Source organism: Taeniopygia guttata, chromosome 8, assembly GCF_048771995.1.
Source record: "Taeniopygia guttata chromosome 8, bTaeGut7.mat, whole genome shotgun sequence".
Taxonomy (NCBI): domain Eukaryota; kingdom Metazoa; phylum Chordata; class Aves; order Passeriformes; family Estrildidae; genus Taeniopygia; species Taeniopygia guttata.
The window spans coordinates 29,997,169-30,005,702 of record NC_133033.1 but is presented as its reverse complement, the minus strand read 5'-3'; the positions used below and the strand labels follow the sequence as shown (position 1 = coordinate 30,005,702).

At 53.6% G+C, this 8,534-nt stretch overlaps 1 protein-coding gene across 1 annotated transcript; it reads left to right on the top strand.

The window, feature by feature from the left end:
- Positions 1 to 246: 246 nt before the first annotated feature.
- On the top strand, positions 247 to 8,374 carry ALDH9A1 (aldehyde dehydrogenase 9 family member A1). The gene is made up of 11 exons (XM_030279661.4): positions 247 to 505; positions 1,099 to 1,244; positions 2,336 to 2,465; positions 2,771 to 2,905; positions 3,381 to 3,577; positions 4,333 to 4,473; positions 5,208 to 5,396; positions 6,324 to 6,411; positions 6,753 to 6,894; positions 7,342 to 7,454; positions 7,558 to 8,374. The coding sequence occupies exons 1-11, from the start codon at positions 316 to 318 to the stop codon at positions 7,650 to 7,652; spliced, it is 1,566 nt and encodes a 521-aa protein (XP_030135521.4). The 5' UTR covers positions 247 to 315; the 3' UTR covers positions 7,653 to 8,374.
- The last annotated feature ends 160 nt before the right edge of the window (positions 8,375 to 8,534 follow it).

Genomic DNA, 8,534 nt, shown 5'->3' with positions numbered 1-8,534 from the left:
AGAGGCGGCGGCTGAGGGAGAGGCGGCGGCTGAGGGAGGGGCGGCGGCTGAGGGAGGGGCGGCGGCTGAGGGAGGGGCGGCGGCTGAGGGAGGGGCGGCGGCTGAGGGAGGGGCGGCGGCTGAGGGAGAGGCGGCGGCTGAGGGAGAGGAGAGGCGGCGGCTGAGGGAGAGGAGAGGCGGCGGCTGAGGGAGAGGAGAGGCGGCGGCTGAGGGAGAGGAGAGGCGGCGGCTGAGGGAGAGGCGGCGGCTGGGGGAGAGGCGGCGGCTGAGGGAGAGGCGGTGCCTCAGCCCGCGGCGCCTCACGGGATCCCGCCGATGCTGGCCCGAGCGCGGCTGCCGAGCCTGCTGCTGCTGCCGCGGCTGCGCTCAGCCTCTCCGGGCCTCGCCGCCATGAGCTCCGCCACCGGCACCGTCACCGTGCAGCAGCCCCTCAACTACCGCGCGGGCGCCCGCGTCCAGCCCGCTGACGGCGGGCAGCTGGAGGAGGTGTTGGAGCCGGCCACAGGTAGCGGGGAGCTGCGGGGGCAGGGAGAGCTCGGTGCCTGCAGGGCCCGGTGCGCTCGGCTTTCCCTCAGCTCGCCTGGGTGCCGCCTGTGCGGCTGTCCCGCTGCTCCTGTGGAGTGGCCGAGCTCTGCCTCAGCGCTTGGCCGTCGTCGTTCTGTGGGCAGGAATCAGCTCTTGCTCTGTCACTGCTGCAGTTTAAATTTAAATAGCTCTGTAATTTTGTCATTGGAGTTATCGGTATGTAGCGTTCAGCAGAATCGCTTCTAAGTGTTTCACCCTCCCGGGGAATGTGTAACGAGAGGCCCTGAAGAGGGTGGTAGAAGTGTAACAAACTCAGCTGGAAAAGCCAGGAATTTCGTAGCAACTGGAGGTAATTAGTAATCAGAGCACGACTGTGGGGAATGTCAGCTCTTTTAGTTCGGCCCAGCTGAATTGCAGCACCTCTTCCGTGGCTGATTACAAATCAGTGGGAAATCTGTGCCTGGTATAGGTGGCTTGTCTCAAGTATGTGAGGTCTGGTCCAAGATAAACCACGTTCTGGGCCCCTTTTTTGAGATTTCCGTCTCATTTATTCCCCGTTTAAAACGTGCCCAGGTCGTGTGCTGTGCAAGCTGCCCTGCTCTGGGGAGAAGGAAGTTGATCTGGCTGTGCAGAGTGCAAAAGCTGCCTTTAAAATATGGAGTCAGATGTCGGGCATGGAGCGGTGCCGAGTGATGCTGGAGGCTGCCAGAATTATTCGGGTATGTTGCAGGGGGAGAGGGGTGGTTCTGTCTCTGAGCTTCCTTGTTATTGTGGCTCTTGGAGGCTTCAGCAGGACCTGCAGAGCTCCAGGAGTTGCTCAGGAGTTAAAACCCACCTTTGGCCAGAAGAGACAGGAGGCTGCCTCAGGCAGGGCTTTGCTCTTATCACTGGAGTCAGCATCCCGTGCCTGCAGCTTTTTTTTTTATCACTGCATTCAAGGCCAGTGTATGCTTTCTCAGCTTAATTCTGTTAGAAGACATTAAACTGAAGTGACCCATTTGGCATCTTGCAGGGTTTGTGGTTCTTTGAACTGCTCCAAAGATTAAATTTTACTGCACACAGTTTCAAAGCTGAAATTGCATAACTAGCATTGCTGAACTTTTGGCTTGTCGGAGGCTGTTGTTACATGACTGGAATGTGTCCTGGCAGTAAGAGAAAGTAGGAGTACTGGTTTTTATCTATCAGATCATACACATGAGGAGGATGCACAGAAGTGAAGTTTAACGCAGCCTCCTTTCTAAGATAACAAGATCTTGGGCATCAGAGTTAATCTCCGTCAAGGTACACATCCATAAGAACCCAGACTTTTCCCAGTGTGTGCAAGTCATGAGAAAACTTTCCTTTATGCCAAACTTTTGCTTTTGCCAGACTTCCAGAGCAGGGTAATACTTCTGCCTGGGAGATAGACTATTAAAGGATGCTTCCCAGCTGCATTGCTTTGTCTTGCTTCACTGGCCTCTGGTTCCATCCTGATCTTGCTGTTTGCTCTTCCCAGTTCAGTTCTGCGAATTCTAATCATTGTTTGCCAGCTGGCTTCTAAGTTCATGTTTGTCCATCTTTTAGATAAACAGGGATGTTAAACAAGACTGGACCAGCAGTGAACCCCAGCAGCTTTCCCTTTGACATTGCCCTGCACTCAGTCACCATGGGGACATTGCTAAACATCAGTGGGGAATGTCCCTTTTGGAGATGACAGTTTCTCATGGCAGGACCTTGTTTGGGATTTGTGTGCTTGTGAAGCAGCTGTCTCCTTGTGGGGTTCTGCTCCAGGCTTCTCTAACATGTTGTCTCTGTCCTGTGCCGCTCACAGGAGCAGAGGGAGGAAATTGCCACTATGGAGACCATCAACAATGGGAAATCCATCTTTGAGGCCAGAGTGGACATCGACATATCCTGGCAGTGCCTGGAGTATTATGCAGGGCTGGCAGGATCTCTGGCGGGTGAGGATGTTACTGGAGTTTGGTCTTTGCTCTCTGCCCCGCCTTCCCTGGTAGCTCCAATGGCACAAAGCCATCTTTGCTGCTGATTTCTCTGAGATGGGCCATTCCTGAAGACCTTGGAAGGGTTCTGAGAGGTCTCTGCCCAATGCTGCCGTGCTCTGTGGGCACTCACACACCTTCTATGAGCTTGCTGGGGTAAAACTGTGTCTCTGCTCCCAGGCAAAGCCAGACCTGACCCCCCTGGGGGCTCTGATCAAACAAGAAGGGACTTTGCTCTTTTCTACCTTCTGGCTGTTTCTTTGCAGGTGAACACATCCAGCTTCCTGGGGGATCCTTTGGGTACACTCGGAGAGAACCACTTGGGGTGTGTGTTGGGATTGGAGCCTGGAATTACCCTTTCCAGATTGCCTGCTGGAAGTCTGGCCCGGCCTTGGCTTGTGGTAATGGAGCCTTTCTGCCCACACCAGTGTCTCTTGAAAGCCAAGTGATCCTGTGGGGCAGAGTGATTTCTGGGATGAACTCTGCGATTACCTTAAAGTGCTGAAGGATTAGCAGAATGTTCAGGCTGTTACTCTGGCAGAAAGGGAAGGGAAGTAGAAGGAGGAACATGTCAGATGTCAATAGGTTGGGAGTGCACCAGAAAAACACTGATAGCTTGGCTTTGTACCAGATGGGGAAGGTCTCTGGAAATGTCTGCAGGGCAAGACCAGCAGCCTCATCTCCCCCAGCCCCCTCCCCAGCAGGAAGGGGCACCCTTAGTTGCAGTGATCAGCTGAACGGGTTTCCTCCTCTCTTGGGGGAAACTTCTGGGATCTGTTGAGACAAACTCACAGTGTGGGGTGGGGATTGTTTTTGTTTCTTCCCTGAAGCAGTTTGGGTGTTAACCCCACCTTGCCTTTGTCTGGGTTCCCTTAGGCAATGCCATGGTCTTCAAGCCTTCACCCTTCACCCCTATTTCTGTGGTGAGGTTGGCAGAAATCTTCACAGAGGCCGGAGTGCCCAAGGGGCTCTTCAATGTGGTGCAGGGTGGGGCTGCCACGGGCCAGTTCCTCTGCCAGCACCCAGATGTGGCCAAAATCTCTTTCACTGGCAGTGTGCCAACTGGCATGAAGGTAAAGGCACCTTGAGAGGTCTGTAGTTGATACCTCCTGGAGCTTTTCTGCACGGGGCTTGTAGAGGCGGGGTGTGGGTCAGCATTTTTGGGGCTGAGCAAGGAGCTCACAGCACGGGCAGGGTCATGCTGGGGATCCAGTTAACCTGCTGGGCACGGGCTTGGGAGAGAAACCCCTTGGTCACCTTCACTTGCTTAGCCCCTGGTTGCAGTGAAGTCTCTGAGCTGCTCAGGTGGGTGCTGATGTCGAGAGGAGAGTACATGAAACAGCAGCACTAGAAAAATGTAGTTCTGGCCGCTATAAAGCACTAAAGCTGCATGCAACCTACTGTTTTTAAGCAAGGGGGTAGTTTTTTTTTTACTTTCTCACCCTCAATTTATTATACCAAAATTAAAGACTTTTGGGAATAAATTCTCAGTTGAAGGAGGGGAAATGTTGTCCTGTGAATGCTCCCTACATGTGTGTACCTGTGAGTTGCAGTGACAGATGACAGCTACAGCTGCCTGCAGCTTACACTGAGCACAAGACTTCCTGCAAGTGCCTCTCCAGGTTTTGTTGATTTTATCTATAAAAAAACAGCCCCCAAACCCTCTGGGGTTGTCCTCAGTCTGAACTCGCCACATCTAGGGAGCCCAGCTTGGCCTTTGTGCCGCTTCTCTTATTGGTGAATGGTCCTTTGGGTCTTTCTTGCCTCTCCCCACCAGCCTCCCCTTGGACAGTGGATCATTTCTCTTTTGTGTCCTTGTTCCCCTCAGATCATGGAGATGGCAGCTAAAGGGATAAAGCCAGTCACCCTGGAGCTGGGGGGCAAATCCCCCCTTATCATCTTCTCAGATGCTGATCTGGAGAACGCTGTGAAGGGAGCCCTCATGGCCAACTTCCTGACTCAGGGCGAGGTGTGTGTCTGTGGGGCAGGGGTGCTCCTTCCCAGAGAGGCAGGGTAGGGTCAGGGTCGGGCAGTGGGGCCAGCCTGTGACCTCCTGTAAGTGAGGGATGCCCTGAAGCTCCCATCCTGCCACACCTTGCCCTGTGCAGTGTCGGAAGGGATGCCCTTGCTGGAGCCAGGGCACGGTGTCCCAGCAGTGTGCCTGAGCCACAGGACACACTTAGCCAGTGTCCTGTCCTTCCCAGACATGAAGCTCCCTGGCACCAAGCACCCAGCTCAGCACAGCTACTTCCATGCCCTGGGAACCAGCGTGGCACTCACAGGTCAGGAGAAGCTGTGCTGGTGTCCCTTGGAGGGCAGCAGGTTCCAGCCTGTGGTGCTGAGCCTGAGGACAGGCTTCTGTCCTTCCCAAGTTCAGGATATCCACCTGTGCTGCAGGTTTTGTGTAATCCTCTTGGCAGATTTGCTCAGCAGGATCATTTCTGGAAATCAGGAGTCAGCTCAAGCACCACCTTGAGCTGCTGGTGACCTGATGTGTTTTTGCCACCTGCTGGCATCAGAACCATGGTATCCAGCAAGGACTGTTTAGTGCAGTCATGACCCCAGGGCAATCTCCTTGTGTTCCTTGTCCCTAGGGACAAATTAGCTGCTTTGGAGGGGCTTTACAAGAACCTCTGGAGCAGGACCCAAGCAGGGAAGGACTGTGAGTGCCATGTGTTCTGAGCTGCCTGTCATGTGTCCCAGGTGTGCTGCAACGGCACCCGGGTGTTTGTGGAGAGGAAGATCCTGGATACCTTCACAAAGGAGGTGGTGAAACGCACCCAGAAAATCAAAATTGGAGACCCTCTTCTGGAAGACACACGCATGGGAGCCCTCATCAACCGGCCCCACCTGAATCGTGTGCAGGGCTTTATCAAGCAGGCAAAGGAGCAGGTGAGATTGTGATGCTGCCTTGTGACTGCCCTGAAATGTCTCTCCTGCTGGACAAACACACTGCTAGCTGCCTTCCTGCTCTGTGCCTTCCCAGTTAAGCTGGATTTTTTTTTTGTTGTTTTTGGTTTACTCGGGTGTGTTTGGACCACTAGATACAGAAGTCTGTGGGATCTGATGGGATGTATCCCAGGGTCCTCAGAGAATTGGCCGATGTAGTTGCTGAGCTGTTTTCCATGATACTTGAAAAGTCATGGCAGTCAGGTGAAGTCTGAAGTACTGGAAAAGGAAAAACACTCATTTTCAAAAAGGGTGGTGGACAAGAGCCTGGGAATTGCAGACCTGTCAGCCTCACCACTCTGACTGTGGAAAGATCATGGAACAGATCCTCCTGGAAGTTGTGTTAAAGCATGTGGAGGACAGGGAGGTGATTTGAGCCAAGTACAGGGTGCTGCACCTGGGTCAGAGCAAGCTCTGCTATCAATCCAGGCTGGGGGATGAGCAGATGGAGCAGCCCTGCAGGGAGGTACTTGGGAGTGCTGGTGGATGAGAGGCTGGACATGCCCCAGCCATGTGTGCTGGCACCCAGAAACCCCCAATACCCTGGGATGCATCCAAAGCAGCGTGGGCAGCAGATGAGGGAGAATTCTGCCCCTCTGACCTGCTCTGGTGAGACCCCACTTCAAGCTCTGGAATCCTCAGCACAGGAAAAACATCTGAGGAAAGGCTGAGAGTTAGGGTGGTGTAGCCTGGAGAAAAGAAGGCTCTGGGGACACCTGATTGAAGGATTTCAGTTCATAACAGGGGCTTATAAGAAAGCTGGGGCAAATGTTTTATCAGAGCCTGCTGGGATAGGCTGAGGGCCAGCCAGAGCTGGGCAGGATGCTCCTGGATGTGCCTGCATCCCTTCCTCTCTTGGCTCTTTTCCAGGGGGCAGAGGTGCTGTGTGGTGGGGACCTGTATGTGCCAGATGACCCAAAGCTGAAGAATGGCTACTACATGCGGCCCTGTGTGTTAGGTAGGATCCATCTCAGTCGTGGTACCATGGACGTTGTGGGATTTCTCCTGAGAAATGAGTTCAGCTTTATAACCTGGCTCTGTGATGTCCCCAGTGTGGATGGACACTTGGATGGGGGTCCTAGACAGAGCTGAGGCTTCCAAGAACTGCATCCAGGGAAATCTGTGCTGTTGGAGGGCCTGACAGGAATGGTGCTGTTGGTGCTTTTGAGGTGCAGGGTGTGCCTGGCTGCTCTGCCATGCTGGGTGCTGTCTCCAAGGCTGTGTGGGTTGCTGAGTACACCGGCTGTGCTGCTGCTCTTCCTCCTGAAGCACTTGTGCTCTGCCACACTTCCCTCGCAGGGAACTGCAAGGATGACATGACGTGTGTGAAGGAAGAGATCTTTGGGCCTGTCATGGCCATCCTGCCCTTTGACACAGAGGAGGAGGTTGTGGAGAGAGCCAACGCCACTAAATTTGGCCTGGCAGGTGGTGTCTTCACCAGGTATGACTGGGCAGTGTTGTGGAACTATTCTGGGGAGGAGAAATTTGCAGTTATTTACTGCTCCTCTTGCAGTGGGCTTGGGTATCCTCTTCCAGACAAGCTGAAGCAAGGGATTGCCGAAAGGGCAATCTGTAAATGACTGCACATCTCCCTTTTTTTCCTCAAGTGTTGGGTGGGCCCAGCTGTCCCTTGGGTTCCTCCCAGCCTGGCTTGGCCTGCTGCCTGCCTTCCTGCTCCTCCAGGATGCATCAGGAGCCTGCTGTGCTGCTGTTGGCTGCTTGCCCCACTTGGAGCATCCTTGGGAGTTGGTGCTGCCTCCTTTGAGCAGGCAAAGACAGAGTAGGGCAGGTTGGACTCCAAAAAGCAGCGTGGCCTGCTGGCCTTTCTCCAGTGGATGTTGCCTGGCAGGGAAGGAGAGGATCCAGCTGAATTGCTCTTTTCCTGCAGGGATATCCAGAAGGCTCACAGGGTAGTGGCTGCTCTCAAGGCTGGGATGTGCTTCATCAACAACTACAACGTCAGCCCTGTGGAGCTGCCTTTTGGGGGATACAAGTTCTCAGGTGAGCTCTGTGTGACCTCCCCTGGTAGATGCCAGCTCCAGGGGCTGCGAGGGGCCACTGGCACTGCCTGGAGCTGTGTCCTCACTGCAGCTCTTCCCTGCAGGATTTGGCAGGGAGAACGGCCGGGCAGCCATCGAGTACTACTCACAGCTGAAGACTGTCTGCGTGGAGATGGGGGATGTGGAGTCTGTGTTTTAGTGCCTCTGGGGCCTGCTCAGGGCAGCATCAGGCAGCTCTTTCCTGCCAATCAGACATGTGGATCATGTACACAGCAATAAAGTACATTTGTCAGTGCCTGGGGGGAAGCTGAGCTGGAGCAGCATACAGGGCTCAGCTCTGACCTGGCTGGTGGACAGTGGGAAGCTCAGAGCAGGAGGCACCAATCTGGCTTTTGGCAGCAGCTCCTGCAGTCACAGAGGTGTTATCAGAGGCTTGTCAGTGGCCAAGGCCAGGCCCAGGCTTCCCAGACTGTGTACCTCGATTCCCATTGCCTTCCACCCTCCATCAGCTTCACTCCTGGCTTCTTAAAAGGTAGGACCCTACTCAATGCAGGTATAAGGTCTTGGACACAATGATATCCTGTAACTATCCTGACCCTGCCTATTCTGTAACCACATAAAAGCCTTAAGTGTAGCATTGTTTATTCCCTCTAGACCCTTGGTAACCTCAAGGTTTGGGTTTTTTCTATCTGTATCTTATTTACAAGTGGGGCAAAACATTGTGGGGAGGGTTGGCTGATTGCTGCCTGGCCCTGAGAATCACGTCTATGCCAGAGTGGTGGTGAGCTCCAGCACAGAATAGTGAAAGTTATCTCACTTCCTTCCTGTAAACTTACTGTTCTTTATACACATGATAAAGCAACATCTTCAGTTGTTTTCTTATGTCTTTTTTTAGCAATCAAATAAATAATTATTCTGGAACATCTTCTCAGCGTGACATGAACGGAGGGGTCCAGAAATGGGGCTGTTGCTGTATGGGTTAAATGAGCTGCAAGGTGGCTTTTTGATCAGTAAAATCATAAAAGCTAGGAGGAACATCTCTGCCTGACAGACAGATTTCTGTAATCCTACAAAACCGGAG

Bases quoted from the DNA above. Each gene is read 5' to 3' on its own strand.
- ALDH9A1 (XM_030279661.4), top strand. From the start codon at position 316: ATGCTGGCCCGAGCGCGGCTGCCGAGCCTGCTGCTGCTGCCGCGGCTG. The intron at 2,906-3,380 runs GTAATGGAGCCT...GGGTTCCCTTAG, and splicing joins TGGCCCGGCCTTGGCTTGTG to GCAATGCCATGGTCTTCAAG. The intron at 3,578-4,332 runs GTAAAGGCACCT...TGTTCCCCTCAG, and splicing joins GTGTGCCAACTGGCATGAAG to ATCATGGAGATGGCAGCTAA.